At 37.7% G+C, this 16,140-nt stretch overlaps 1 protein-coding gene across 1 annotated transcript in view; it reads left to right on the top strand.

Moving 5' to 3' along the window:
- Nucleotides 1-220: 220 nt before the first annotated feature.
- Nucleotides 221-16,140, top strand: part of cacna2d4a (calcium channel, voltage-dependent, alpha 2/delta subunit 4a) — a 305,574-nt gene continuing 289,654 nt past the window's right edge. Inside the window, exons 1-5 of the mRNA XM_055154037.1 lie at nucleotides 221-280; nucleotides 2,620-2,830; nucleotides 9,452-9,533; nucleotides 15,469-15,585; nucleotides 16,025-16,084. Coding sequence (XP_055010012.1) covers nucleotides 2,664-2,830; nucleotides 9,452-9,533; nucleotides 15,469-15,585; nucleotides 16,025-16,084 — 426 coding nt within the window. The 5' untranslated portion in view covers nucleotides 221-280; nucleotides 2,620-2,663. The remainder of the gene's footprint in view (nucleotides 281-2,619; nucleotides 2,831-9,451; nucleotides 9,534-15,468; nucleotides 15,586-16,024; nucleotides 16,085-16,140) is intronic.

Below are 16,140 nucleotides of genomic sequence, written 5' to 3'. Positions count from 1 at the left end.
CATTATTCGCGTACAACTCATTTTTGTGGACACGTTTGAAGATTTTTGTTCTTTTTTTTTGGGTATCGGAACAGACTCTATCAAAATATATAACATTTTTGAGACTTTGAAGCAACGTTGTGAATTACCAGTTTGGATTTAAATGACTTTTTAAAGGATGTGACCCTTTTTTTCAACTTGGAATACATTTTTAAGCTTTTTGACTTTGAATTTTTACAGGTTTCAAACTCATTCGCCAGTAGCGGACTGGAGCTCTGTGCCTCTCTAATTTCTAAATCAGGTAACAAACTCTGTCTTGACTAGAGATGTAACAATAACCGAAATATCGTGATATCGTATCGTCAAAGTTCTAATGATAATATCGTGGAACATCACAATACATCGAATTACAATTACTCTTTGCTTTAAATTAAGAGTTATGGTGCAGCAATGGGTTAAAAAAAAGACAGAGAACTACATAGACCATGATCCTTTGCTCCATTTCAGTGCAGACTACAAGAAGAAATAACAGTTCTAAGCACTTTTAAGTTCTTTGGATTAAGTCTCGTCAAGGCATTTTAAGAGGAAAAGTAGCATAGTAACAGCAGCCTCCACAAAATATCGCAATAAATATCGTACCGTGAGATGTATATCATGAAAATATCGTACAGAGAAAATTGGATCGAAAATTGGATTGTTACATCAGTCTATCTGAACAGTTAAAACTATGAATCAATCCATGCTGCTGTACAGATTTCCCAAATAGGAAGACCGCCTCACACTTAGTAGGTCGCTTGTTGAGTTCCCGTTTTACTTTTCGGACGCTTTTCTATGTGAAGTTAGTTTTTTCTCCTTGTGCACTTCACTTAAATAGGGTCCTATCTGTGGTCAGTGGATTTTGGAATTAAAGGTTGTATGGAGGATTTTTTTGTTTGTTTCAAATTGTCAATGAAAGTTTAAAATACCATTACAGAGATGCAGCAGCTTTGTAATTATCATGACCAAAAAAAAGAAAGAAAGAAAATCTATCAACTGTGGACGTGTTGAGGCCAGATAAACATCAGCCAATAGAAAACGAGGCTGCCTCATTTTCTATTGGCTGTTAGGTTGTCAATCAAACTCCCTACGTTTCTAAGGTAACTATGCAGCAGTTCTTAGAGGCTTTTTCTAATTGTGGCTCTCTCGCAGTTCGCATAAAGTTTGTTGCGATGTAGGACGAGAATCCACGACCAGTTCGCCGCAAAAGAAAGTCCATTTTGAGGTCGCTGAAAGAAGAAGAGAAGGGGAAAAGGAGCTAAGACAAACTGAGGTGATTCTTGGAGATTCCTTTCAGTGACTGCGCGACTGAAGCAGACGAAGGCTCTAAAAACTGAGGTGTCGGTCTCTAAATTATTTCTAGAGGGACCTGTGGAGGAGGAAGGTGGTGTCACGCTGGATTTCTCTTTCCTTAAAAAAATCCTCTATACAACCTTTAAATTAATAGAAAACATTTTAATTTTAATGGCTGTTTTACAACATTTTATACTATGTACAAATACGGCATGGTGACTGAGAGGCTTGCACTCTCTCCTTTTGTTTTGGGTTCAAATCTAGAGATGCCCGGACCTTTATGTGTGGAATTTGTGTTACATTTGCACTGAGGGATGGTCAAATGCAGAGGACAAATGTCGATATAGTTATATTTAATTGTATCACACCGTTTTTATTTGGACCTAGGGCGACAGTAGCGGTTGGCGGTTCGAATCCCGCTCTCAATATAAAAAACGTCATTGGTTGAGCGGTCAAATCCACTGACCCACAGGTTGGCGGTGCGATTCCAGCTCCCACAGTTGATTGTTGTCGTTGTGTCATCGGGCAAGGCACTTTTGTATGATGATGATGATGATGATGACGGTCTGAACAGAAGACGCAAAATTGTCTTTGCGTCTTCACTTTTTCTTCCGTGTTTGGACAAGCGTTTTCAGGAGGAAATCTGCGTGCATACAGTGACGCAAAAGTGTGTGGAATTCAATTGGGTATGCACGCCAGACGGCTCAGTGGCGACGTGTACGTGATGTATGCAACATACTTGACATGAGCAGATCTGACCAGATTTTTGCGTCTTGGGCAGTGTAGACGGAAATGCTACGGCAGAGTGTATTCAGCTTTTCCACTCTAGAGGGTAGTTTCAGATTTCTGCGTTTTTAAGCCCCAAAAATGCCATCACCATCTAAACAAAAAGCACTTCCGCAAGCGTTCTCGTGTAAACAGGCCCTTAACCTACCACTTACCACTGAACTATGCTTTCTAAAAAGTCTCAAAGATTTGAAACGGCTTCCTTAGTGGTTTTCAAGTTTTCACTCTGCAGTAATAAAAGTTGTCATTTAGGGCTGCAACTTACAACAATTTTATTAATCCACTAGTCTTGTATTTCTATTTAATTGTATCATAACCTTTATATTTGCTTGTTCTATACTTCCTGAAAGGTCAAAAGTATTTGAGTTGGCTTCATAAGTGATTCACAGGTTATAACTCTAATCTAAATGTCTCGTCTCCCTTAGTACAGTAGAGCTATACTTTGTGACCTGAACCTTTAATCTGTCTTCACACCACTGCCCTGATTTCGCTCTTTCTCTCTTTTTTTTTTTTTTTTTTCCCCAGTATGTTGCGAGTGCAGGAGTGAGTTAACGGGAGCAGCTGCTGAGATGAAGCGTTGGAGCAGAGAGCAGAGGAGCAGTGGATGTTTACGAGTCAGATCTGCTGGAGGAGAGCAGAGGAGCAGAAGAGGGGGGCGGGCCATGCTTCTGTGGATTATTCTCTGCAGCTCACATTTAGTCTGTGTCTATGGGCAGATGAGCATCCCACCGGAAATGTGAGTGAAAACAAAACAAACTAATAATTTTAACATTCAAATTTCACTGATAACTTTTGTGAAGCAGCTTTTTAAATGTGTTAAAGATGCATTATGTAACCTTTCTGGTGGAGGGTCTGCCGCCTGCTTGTCTCAGTCTAATATTTAAAAACTTTACATTTTAAAAACAGACAACAGATCAAGTTACAGGTCAGATCTGTGGAGAGGTGTACCCCCTCACAGTTTGAAAGTATTAAAGTATTTCTAACTTTCTTCTGGTTTGTAAAGTGTTGCTGAGTGTCCAAAACGTGCTGTTAGAGCTGCTCAGTTATGGAAAAATTATAATTAAGATTATTTTGGTCAACATTGAAATCATGATTATTCAAATTATTATTTTTTAGTTACAAGATGCATTTATTCAGCGTTTTCTCTCTCTCAAAAAACACCCAAAACATTCTGTTAATGATAATTTTGCGTAAATTATGTTTGTTTGTTTTTTGTTTTTTTCAAACCCTTCAAGTTGAGAATAAATATAGGCTACAAATATGCACTTTAGAGCAGTTTTGCGATGTATAAAACATAAAATGAATAAAATATACTTTGAACATGAAATAAAGCATAGAAAAACATAAATGTATCCAAAATAAACTATATATCCAGCTGTTCTACAATCTCTGTATTTAAAAAATTAAATAAATATACTTATTTCTATAAAAAAAATCCCAAAATAAACTGTTAAGTATAAATAGTTTCAACTCGTTTGACACACAAATAGAAATTGCGATCAAAATTCTATTAATTGCACAGCCTTACATATACTATATAAGTTTAATGTATTAATAAAAACACATAAAATTGAATAAATGCTAAACAGGTACGGTATGGTAAATGCCATACTGAGGAACATTCCACGAAAAGCAATAACATCTCCATGGACACAAGCATGTGGCGGACCCCAGCAGAAAAGTTACATGGTGAACTTTAGTGCACATGTAGATGCATTATTTGAGAAAAGACATAAATCTGCTGAACTATTACAATGGTCACATGGATAACACCACATGTTTGTACAGGTCTAAACTAGGGCCCAACCGATATGGATGTTTTTTCAGCTGATATATTTAGTGATGTAAAAATTCAATATAAATCTTCAATTGATTATAAAACTTAGGTCTGGCTCTACTTGATTTTATATTGGGTTTGTTTCGACTACATTTATTGTTACTGTGCCTCTTTAGTCATATTTAAAGATAGTAGGGCGCCCTAATGGCATTTTTGTATGACATTCTTGCCAGTAAACAAAGTAAGTAAACTACTGCTATCTGCAAATGCATTTGCGTCGCGGCAGTTAATTATTTGCGTAAATGCTGATCATTCACACCTCAATTCACAGTTCACATATCAGTGCATGTCCAGTAACATGTGTACAGCCGCTATAGTCAATTTACACTTGGCCAGTGTGAGAGAAAACAGGCTGTTTATATGACTTCTTTGTGTGTTTTTATTTGCATTGTCCTTGAGGAAAAAGAATGAAAAGTAGTTTCAAAACCAACATTTGTGACACTCACCGCTCACACAGGCTCCTCTCAGATCACAAGTCTGCACTAATAAGTTTGATAAAAAACAAGCAGTAGTTTTGTTGCTGGACTAAGCTGAGCTCAAGTTCACTTTTATTTATAGTCAGTATCGTGGATCAGACGCAAGAGCATTTAAAGCAGCGTCTCAGTGTTGTGCACATGGATCTTGTAAACAAACACATGTGAGTGACGTGACTCTGGGGGTGTGTTCAGGGGCAGTACGGCATCACAGACACAAACAAATTATTCTGCAGATAAATATTGATGCCGTGCCACATATTAGGACATTTATCTGTCTGTAAATTTGATTAAATGGACATTCTAGCTTTTCATCTAAGCTTTGTAACGAGGTATAACATGCCCACGTGGACTATTGGCCTGTATTGGCAAGATTTAGGCCGATATGTCTCCAAGTGCCAATATCGGCCCATAATATACCGATATATCGGCTGGGCCCTAGTATATGAAGACCTCATGGAGACTTTAAAATTTTTCTCGGCACATTGTATAGTATTTATTTTATTTTTATGATTCATTTGTGGTCTCATGCTTTGACTAATCTTTAACATTTTTAATATTTAATATGTTTTGTAATTTTCTCCAAAATTCTCTGGGAATTATGCACCAATAATCAGACGTATCCAGAAAATGTTGAGCTAATTTTAAAAACCAGGCTTGAACATTTGTCTAAGCTCCTGTCTGTTCTCCGTGTGAGTGGTTTAATCTCAGAAGAGTTCACGAGGACAGAGGTCACTAGACCTGGACACTTCACATGCTACAGCAGGACACTGGGAGATAACCAGAACACATGGGGCAATTGTTTTATTTATGCTTAATTAAGTTGTTACTTTGTATTTTAAGATATTTTACTGTGAATTTCTCTCTAAATCTATAGTGTATCAATGTACTTGGATTCATATATTTCCTTGACACTTCACCACCATGAATCCCCAGAGTTTTAGGAGCCAAGAATTGGACCTTCTTCCTATTAATTTATATTATAGGGGGGCCCATATGAGACTTCTTGCCCCGGCCCCCCAGATTTCTGTCGACGGACCTGGTGGTTAGTGTTTTAAACCCCATGTCTTTATATAAATACATTATTCTATAGTATTTTTTTCTGTATGATGTTTTTGCATAAACTCCTGTGTAGGTGTAGTCTTGTGAGTACAGTTTGGCTCAGATAGACAGAGTTATATCATAGTTTTGAGAGGTCTAGCCACACCCTAGTCGACTAATCTATTGGCCCTTGTACAGATATATTGTATAAGCAGTTCTCTTCCACTTTGTTCTGTCTGCATCTAAAGTGTTTTATTGTCAAGAATACTGCTAACTGCACAGCAAAATTCCCCTCTGTCTCTGAGAGCTGTGAAAAGCTCTTATAAACTCATTGAAGTGAATAATTAGGATGCTCTGAAGACATAAGGCAAATGAGGAATGACTTTGGACCACTGCAAACCACTGTTTATAATGAACTAGTAAGTGACTTGTGCAAGACAGTGCCATTCCAGACCTTTTAACATTTTTATTTAGAGGAAATATGTCACAGGAAACCATAATAACTTCTCCTGGCTCCAAGCTGAGATCTGTCATATATCGTTATATTAACCATGTAAAAGGAACTACAGTAATTCAGTTTTTCACATTTTTAAGGCTGTACAAATCGGGTAGAATGCTTTTAAGTAATATATATATATAGCAGAAAGTTAGCCTGATTCATCAGCCGGTTTTACTTTGTGGAAACCGTCTGACCTCGCAGCATTAGTATTCGTTCGCTCGACAGTAGGCAGGTACTTTTTTTTATTTAACCAATCACTGCTATTTGGTTGTTACTTATGTAATGCACCGCTAATGGGGCTAACTGTTAAATTAAGCTTTTCCCAAATCCCATAGGAAGAAGGGCAATAATGTCTTTCCCCTTGATAAAATTCACCAAACATTCTCTTTATTCTGGCTTTAAATCCTCGATCTCGGGAATCGTTGCCAACTCAGAATGTATGGCTCTTCGCTGATTGGCTGGTGCCCAAACTTCCGGGGTTCTTGCAAACTGTCTAGTGTATTCCAATTCCTGACTTAGTCGCTGGAGAGAAATGAAATTGAGTGGAGGCACTAGGTGGCGCCAGCCTGGTTATCAGAAAGTGCCCTGCCAGACCATTACCACCTTTATTTAACCAGGAAAAACATCTTACAAGTGAACACATTTATTTGTAACTAATATTGAAAAAGTTAATCATGATATAACCCAAAAGTGAACACAAGCTCAGTCTAGTTCTACATTCAGTTTGTTCCATTTTAATAGCAGTAAAAATCAGGTACAGTGTCTTCAAGTGACATATGTACCAGAAAGTGCCCTGTCAGACCATTATCACTTTTATTTAACCAGGAAAACTATCTCATTTTAAGTAAAGTAAATTATTTTATTTGTAACTTATATCGAAAAAGTAATTCTCAATGTAACTCAATAGTGAACAGAAGCTCAGTCTATTTCTACATTCATTTTTTAAATGTTTTTATAGCAGTAAAAATCAAGTACACTGTCTTGAAGTGACATATGTGCCCTGTCAGAACTACAGTAATTCTGTTTTTTTCACATTTTTAAGGCAGTACAAATCAGGTAGAGCGCTTTTAAGTAACATACGTACTAGACAGTTCCATGCAAGACGTTTGCCATGTTTATGCAGCCAGGAAAACTATCCGATTTTAAGTAAAGTAAATGATTTTATTAACTTATAGTGAAAAAGTTATTCTCTACATAACCCAAAAGTGAACACAAGCTCGGTCTATTTCTACATTCAGTTTTTTACCAGGAAACCGTGACAACTGCTCCTGGCTCCAAGCTGAGATCTGGCTGTGTTCCTGTGGGCCTGAGCCATCTGCCTCTTCCTGTCCACTGTAACTGTAAAGCTACTGTTTACACCGAAGGATCCAACGGCACAGGGTTTATTAAGCACTGTGTAACCCAATGACCCACAGCAGCAGACAGCACCGTCACCTGCACTTTAATCTGTTAAGCTCTTATTGCCGAATGCATGTTAACCTCTTTACATGAGAACGGGCAATGCTCCTTCAAAACTAAACCGAATCTATAGCATAAGAAATAACTAGAATAGACTGGAAAAACTATTATATAACACAAATAAAGCAGTATTGTTCAAGAGCACGTATCAAAACGTTGTATTTCTAATGTATTTTACAATTATTCATGGTTTTGTGTTGCTATATTGCCTAAGCACTTTCCTATTTTTTGATTTCACTGAAGGCAATCTGTCTTTTTTTTAATGTTATTTATTTATTTTTGGATTCTAAAACATGCACAAAGTGGAGGACCGCAGCTTGTATTAATAACAATTAAAAAAAAATAAAAAAAAAATATACAAACTTGAAGACAGCGTTGACAGAGAGTAGGGATTTAACAATAACCTAAATATCGTGATATCGTATCATCAAAGTTTTCATAATAATATCGTGGACCATCACAATATATATAGAATTACAAGTCTGTTTGCTTAAATTAAGAGTTATGGTGCAGCAATAGCTAAAAAAAGACAGAGGGAACTACATAGACCATGATCCTTTGCTCCATTTCAGTGCAGACTACAAGAAGAAATAACAGTTCTAAGCACTTTTAAGTCTTAGTTCTTTGGATTAAGTCTTGTCAAGGTATTTTAAGAGGAAAAAGTAGCATATTAACAGTTTTGTTTGCCTCCACAGAATATCTCAATAAATATCGTACCATGAGATGTGTATGGTGAAAATATTGTACCAAGAGTCTTAGATATTGTTAAATCGTGAGCTTTCCCACGATATCGCAATAAACATTGTACCGTGAGGTTCAGACCGTGACGATATTGTATCGTGAGACTTGAATATCGTTACACCCCTATCAGAGAGAGTAAATAATTTGCTTTAGTTTGGGTATGATTTCAATGCATTGTTTAAAAAAAAAAAAAAAAAAAAAGGCAAGCAGTTTTGGAATCAGTTTGATAGGTTCGCTTTATTGTTAGAAGAAAGATGTCTGAAGAAGGGCTTAACCCGAAACGTCGCAGTGTCATTAAAGGGACAGTCCAGAATTTCGGACATAGGACCTCATTTTCTAGTGAGCCAGACACTTTTTTAAAAATATTCTATCCAGTCCTTGTATTTGCAGAGGTCGCTGGTGCTAGACTAGTGCATGTCAATGGTCATAGTTATCCTGCCACTAAAAACAGTCTTACCCACTCCACAAAACACCCGAAGAAAATCTATTATTACACCAGACTGTCCATGTAAATGTCTGTGTTGATAGAATAATTTTAGAAGTAAAACCAACCTTGCATTTGAAGGATTTATATCTGAGCAGCAGCAGTGAGTTGTACTTCCTGATAGAAAGCTTGGCAGCAGTGGCGGACTGATATATGAGAAAATAGTCCCTCAACATGCAACGATTCACGCGATGCAAGGTTAGTTTTATTTCAAACATTATTCTATCGACACAGACATTTACATCAACAGTCTGGTGTAATAATAGATTTTCTTCGGGTGTTTTGTGGAGTGGGTAAGACTGTTTTTAGTGGCAGGATAACTATGACCATTGACATGCACTAGTCTAGCACCAGTGACCTCTGCAAATACAAGGACTGGATGGAATATTTAAAAAAGTGTCTCCGCACGTCTCCAACACTCTGACTCACTAGGAAATGACGTCCTATGACCAAAATTCCGGACTGTCGTTTTAAAATTAAAAAAATGGGAGCTTCAATTAAATGCAGTGCAGATCTCTTTCTTGTTTTGCACAATTTTTGTCGCAGTCACAACTTTTATTGGATGTGCGTGTCTCTATCTACTGGTATTGTTCACTTTATTGTAAGGAAAGCTACTGTATTTCTTATCAGTTTGGTACTCATTTTTCATGTCATGGTATAAAATTTTGGGACTGAAATAAGATTGGATGGATGGAGTATCTCAAGCTGAAAATACTCTAACCTTTTGTCTAATTATGTCAAACTAAACAGGAGCTGACATTAAGTCTATTAATCCATCAAAACACAGTGCGTTTACTGACATTTATGTGTGTGTGTGTCTACAGTGTGCAGAAATGGGCCGTGTCTTTTGGAAAGCAGCTAAATGCCTTATCCGCTCGATACTCAGGAGCTCAACTGCTGCAGAAGGTAAGACTCATAGGCAGAGAAATTACATATCTGTGCACTATGTCATTTTTTCCTGGTGGTGGAAATTGATTTAAATATAAGATGAAACGTTTAATGCCATATGGTGGAAATTTTCCTGGCGAAGTAATGGCACCATAGAGACAAGCAGCTTACAGACCCCCTACCAAAAAAGTTCCATATTACTGTGGTCACTATGAGCATTCATGGTCCTGTTTAGGTGAGAGCACGAATCACCTCACCTGTTGTAGTTCATAAAAGTCAGTTCTTTCTGGTCAGAATGTGTTAAAAAAAAAAAAAAAAGAACGAAAGCTAGATTAAAGCCTAAACTTGAGAAACAGATCTTCAGACAGAGCAGCGTTCATCATATCCCAAGGAAAGTTGGCTAAGGCAAGGCACAAAGTAATTCAAAGTGCTTTACAGAATAAGAAATACCTTAAAATCACCATAAAAACAAAGCAAAACCTAAATAATGATCATAAAATTAAAAAGAAAGAGAGAGAAACCTGTGCGACCAACGATTAAGAACCGGACCGACATTGTGCAAGAGATCTATATAATGGAAAAGGTTTCATTTTTATTCAAAGTGCAGCTGGACTTATTTTACAAGATGTGGTCTAAATGGACAGAGTATGCAAAACCAGTGAGATCAGACTTCATATAAAACTGCTACATATTTGCAGTGTTTGATTAATTTGTGAAAGAGATTCCCTGGCTCCCCAACCTGTTCTGAGTTTATATATGTTTAAAAGAAAATGTAAAAGCAGGAACGTGTGATTTCATTCTATACATTGCAATGTGTAATCTGCTTTTTCAATAAAAAGTAAATTTGAAAAAAAAAAAAAAAAAAAAAAGGGAGAGAGAGACTTTAAATGAGAGAGAAGAGTGCAGAATGAAAAATGAAAACCTTTCAGTCATATACAGCTAAACAGAACAGTTTTGAGCCTGGTTTTAAACAGAGTCAAAGCAGAGTCTGTCTCACATCTTCAGGAAGACTGTACCAGGTTTTAGCGGCATGAATCTGAAACTCTGAGTCCTTATGTTTAGTCCTGACTCTGGGCACCAGCAGGAGGCCGGTCTCTGAGCTCCTCAGAGCAGAGTGCGAGATGGTTCATATGGCACTAACATGTCACAGATGGACTTCGGTGCTCGGCCATGGAGAGACTTGTACACGAGCAGAGTCGCTTTAAAGTCTATTCTCTGAATCCAGTGCAGAGACCTGAGTGTAGGGCTTATGTGCTCATACTTCCTGGTTTTAGTAAGGACCCGAGCTTCAGCATTCTGGATGTTCTGCAGAGTCTCACAGCTCGTTTTGAGAGGCCAGTGAGCAGAACATTACAGTAGTCTAACCTACTGGAGACAAACGCGTGGATACGTCTCTACAAGTCTGCTTTAGACAGTAAACCTTAGATTTTTGCTGTTTTTTAGATGGTAAAAGGCTGAAGATGTTACTGATTTGATGTGGTTGTTAATGTTCAAGTCTAACGTCAGCTGCAAAGTGTGTCAGTAGGTCACATTTATGTTGTAATAGCACAGAGTCTAATGTAAAGGTGCTCTGTGTAACTTCAGGTGAACTCTCCATGGAGTCAAGCAGGTGGTAGACCCTCGAGTCTTAAAGGGAATATTTAGCACCTGTGTTTTGCCTTGATTATTCTACAGTATGTAAATAAACTTGGTCACCACAATGGAGACAGGTTAATGGTCAGATCTATGGAGAAGCAAGCCTGCATGTGTTTTTTAAGGTGTTTCTGAGCTATTAAACACCTGCAACTGAACAAATTCAAGGGAGATATGCTTAATGCCGTACTGTGAAACATTCCAGAGAAAGCAACAACATCTCCACGGAGAAAAGCACTTAACGGACCCTCCCCTCCGCCAGAAAACTTACACAATGTACCTTTAACAAACAAAGTTACCTCTATAACGCCAAACAAAAACAAACAGCTGAAAATCTCTCTTTGGCTCAGTCTGCACCTCAGTCCTTTCATACGAGTCCAGCTCCAGTCTTAAGGGAATATTTAGCACCTGTGTTTGTATCTGTGCGAAATGCTCTATACGTTTGTGAATATTTGTTTCATAATGAGGGTTTGTGCTTTCCTGTGTCCCGTGTGGCTCCCTGCAGGTTCCCCATTCACCATCTGTTACTCAAACACACACTGACAAATCACTCAATCTGTTCACGAAATATAGAGCTACAGCACTGTTCATTTGCAAGTATGTTAATAATGAAATTCACAAGTAATTAGGGCTGCAGCTAGAGGTTATTTTAGGTGTAGACTGGTGTAGACTTGGATTTAGACAAAGTTTATTGATCCACAAGGGAAATTATTTGGACACAGTAGCTCAGACATCACATTATAATATAATAACAAAGAGAAACAATATAAATGATAACTGCTGTATTTTTGGACTATAAGTTGTTCCGGAGTATAAGTAACACCAGCCAAAAAATGCATAATGAGGAAAAAAAAAACATATGTAACGTTGCACTGGATTAGTATATAAGTCACACTTTCTGGGGGAAATTTATTTTATAAAATTAGAGACCAGGGACTGACATTTTATTGCCTGGAAATCCAGAAGGAGCGATGAGTCTGGATTCTTCCAGGCAAGACATTTTATCTTGAAAGGCAAGTTGTAATAATAACAATAGAACAGAGAATAACAGACTGTTAACGTCACATATGAACAGTTCTTCAGATAAATATAACATAAACAACAGAACAGAACAAGTTTACCAAACTCTCCTTCTCACTAAGCAGGCTGGGCCTGGGTAGTACTTGGATGGGAGACCGCTGGGAATTCCAGGTGCCACAGTGGGCGCCAGTGGCAAAAAACTGTCATTGTGTCCTTAGGCAAGACACTTCACCCACATTGCCTAGTATGAAAGTGGTGTGAGTGTGAGTGATGGTGGTGGTTGGAGGGGCCGATGGCGCAGATTGGCAGCCTCGCTTCCGTCAGTCTGCCCCAGGGCAGCTGTGGCTACAATAGTATCTTACCACCACTGAGTGTGGAGTGACTGAATAATGAACTGTAAAGCGCTTTGGGTATCTTGAAAGGCACTATATAAATGCAATCAATCAATCAATCACTCCAAATCACTAAATCCATTCAATTCTTCATCCTCGGTGTCACTTCTGAGCAACTCCCCGACCTCCGGAGGTAAACAGAACTCCACTTCCTCTTCTGTGTCGCTGTCGTCAGACTCAGCATCAGTTCCAATTAGAATTATTCCGGCCTTTCTGAATCCCGACAGGATGGTTTCGGTGTCACTGAAGTCCAGGCTTTGTCGATCCATCCAGTGACTTCCAGGAAAGTTGCATGGTGCATCCTCCTGGTGTCTCGCTCACTCCAGACTTTTCCCGATTACCGTTTTCAGCTGAATATTTTGCTACTTGCAGCAGGACAGAGGCTCTTTCTGCAGGAGACATGCGCAGAGAGTGAAGTGACAGTGGTACAGGAGTAAGAGTAGCAGCAAATACTGATACACAAGCCTAGAGCCTCTCACTGACGCTGTCAGTGTGAAAATCTTAATATATAGGTTGCACCAGAGTATAAATCACAGGACCACCCAAAACCATGAAAAAAGTGTGACTTGTAGACCAAAAAATACGGTACTGGCTGCTGTGAGCCTTGTCATTTTGGTCTTAAAATGTTTGTATTATCTTATCTTGCCTGTTAAAAAATCTTATTCGTAACACTGAGCCTGGCTCCAAATTTGCCCCTGTGACCTCCAGCATCACGAGCTTCATTTACCTGTGAGGAACTCTATGGGTGACGTCACTGTTAGTCCCCTCTTTTATACAATCTATGGTTACATAAGGGTGAGTTGCTGTACAGTTGTAGGGAGTATTATATGTTACATAAGGGTGACTTGTTTTACAGTTGTATGGAGTCAGTACAAATTAATAATTGTTATTACACAATTAAGTAAATCTATTAAGTTTTCCATTAACATTTAATTTAAAGATACAGTATGTAACTTTCTGGAGGTGATGCGCCTACATGATTCCACTGAAATAGAAAGTTAAAGCAATACGTAACCCATTTATCACAAATATTTACCAGTAGTAAAACCAACATACATTGTTTTAGAATACTTGTAAAATATATTCATTTTACATTTACCATGAAAAAGTGAATACATACAACTGCAGAACAAAAGAACAAAGTGTTGTACAAAAGTATTTGCTGTAATATTTTATTGAATCATAATTTCAGCATTTTCCAAACCCACAAACATTACACTCTCTTTCATGGCCCCTCTCTCCATCTGTCGGGAGTAAAAACATTTGGTTCAAAAGCTTAAAATAATACAGCAAAAAGGTACACGGCTCTAAAGTCAATCCTTTAAGTTTTTATGTTGAGATTAGAGGAAGTATAAACATGGGAGATGCACTGGGGACTGAATGAAGCCTGAATATTGAAGATTTAATATAAAACTAAATAAACAAGGAGGCCTACATGGAAGAGGATAAACCATAAGGGAAAAGGGAAATCTGTAGACAAGGCTATATCTTTATTTATCTTTATCTTTATTTCTATTTTCAAACAGAAAATCAGTGAACTTTACAAAATGCAGGAAAGAATACAACAGACACTTAAAATGGACTCTTGTGAGCTTCGAGCCTTTTACCTTTTGGTCAGTAGAGATTGGCAATTCCAGGTCTGAAATTATCCATTAGATTCCAGAGAAGGTGTATGGAGTTTAACAACGCAGTGGAGCACTTCCTGTATTACCACATGACATCACAAAGTGGAACAGAGTGTTTTCAGTTTGAGAGAAGAACTCATCCTACATTAAATATGCAGGGTTTGTGTGTTAAACATGTTTGAATGAAAAAAAACAAAACAAACACAACTCCAGGTTTATCTGTGGTGAGTAGCGGTGTGCAAAAATATTGAAATATCGATATATCGTATTGTTTAATGTGATGATACAGTATCGATATCGTGGGCTGCTGTATCAATATATCAGCAAGAGTATTTTTTTGGTTTATTTTACTAAATTATTTTGTTACAGCTACAGTTTTGTTGTTCGTTTAGAGGGAAGAAACTTGTTTATGTGACACATTTGACATTTTCACTGTTTTGGTGATTAAAATGTTTGTGTTTCATATGAACTTTGCACAAGAAGTGGTTTAACAAAGACTTTTAGTATCACAGCCATGATTTTCCCTTTTTTTTAATTGAACTGTATCGCATTGATTTGAAATATATCGTATTGAACCAAAAGCATCGTGGTCTATGTATTGAGGTATATATCGTATCGCCAACTTCTTAATGACACCCAGCCCTAGTGATGAGGAAACAACATTATAACAGAGATCAGAAGACAGTGTAATATGGGCCCTTTAAGTTGCCCATTATTTCATTTCTCTCCAACGACTATGTCAGGAATCAGAATACACTAGACGGATTGCAAAAACCCCGGAAGTTGTAGACCACGCACCGGCCAATCAGCAAAGAGCTGAACAAACCTGAGTTGCAATAGCTGACTACATACGCTCTCCTCCTTTGGACTTCCTTTGTCAAATACAAACTTCACATTTTTTATTGCACCTTTAATTCGCAATTTCATCTCGCAGAAATGACAGTGATCGTTGACAGACATGTTCACTCTCTGCTTTGTTTGCTGTTGAGCCGGCAATTACTTGGACACCACTGAATGTTCTGGCGCATTACATACATCACGACCAAATAGCAGCGATTGGTTAAATTAAAAAAAGTAGCCGCCTACTGTCGAGCGAACGAATCGTAATGCTGCAAGGTCAGACGGTTTCCACAAAGTGAAACCGGCTCATGAATCAGGCTACCCTTTAAGACCATCCCAGTATCAAAATAAAACCATGATCCATGTACAATTATTATAAATTTGTACTGTTCTTTATTATTTTGGGCTTTGAGTAAATATAGACATGATGTTATATTTTTACAGAAATATAAGGACGTTGAGGGCACGGTGAAGATGGAGGAGGTGGACGGGGAGGAGCTGGTCAAACAGTTCGCCGAAGAGATGGAGGAAATGCTCGGGAGGAAAATGAAATCTGTCAAGGTACAATTTGTTTACATTTCATCATAAAATGCAAGACTTGTGTTCATATTGACAAATAAAGCATAAGTTACAAAAAACAACAAAAAAAAACCCAACACATTATTTGAAATCATAACTATTTGAAGCACTTATTTAAGGGATAAAATTTCATTCGACAAATGGAGAACGATCTTGCACGATTTCGTTCCTTAATCTTGAGCGTGTAATGTAGTTGTAATTGTGTGTGTAAAAAAAAAAAAGTACAGTCTATTTATTTTATACATAACTTAGTGTAAAGTCTCTCCCCGTCAAAATCTTGTCTTTATGTTGTAATATTTTGCGATTCATTTCCTAGTACAACACCCGTGCCAATTGTTGCATTCACTTTTCAATAACAAAGCAGTGAAATGTTTATATTATTGATTGTTCAGTCCTTTAATTTCTTGTGTTAAATCCGCAGAGGTTGGCCGAGGCTGCAGAGGACGCTGATTTGTACCATGACTACAATGACACTCTGGAGGTACAGAATTATTATATTTTACTTTCATTTTCATTTATTATTTTTATTTAAATATG

The sequence above is a fragment of the Boleophthalmus pectinirostris genome, unplaced genomic scaffold (genome assembly GCF_026225935.1).
Source record: "Boleophthalmus pectinirostris isolate CB_2022bp ecotype Guang Dong unplaced genomic scaffold, ASM2622593v1 HiC_scaffold_18, whole genome shotgun sequence".
Classification (NCBI taxonomy): domain Eukaryota; kingdom Metazoa; phylum Chordata; class Actinopteri; order Gobiiformes; family Gobiidae; genus Boleophthalmus; species Boleophthalmus pectinirostris.
The sequence above is the reverse complement of the archived record's forward strand: the minus strand, read 5'-3'. Positions and strand labels throughout refer to the sequence as shown.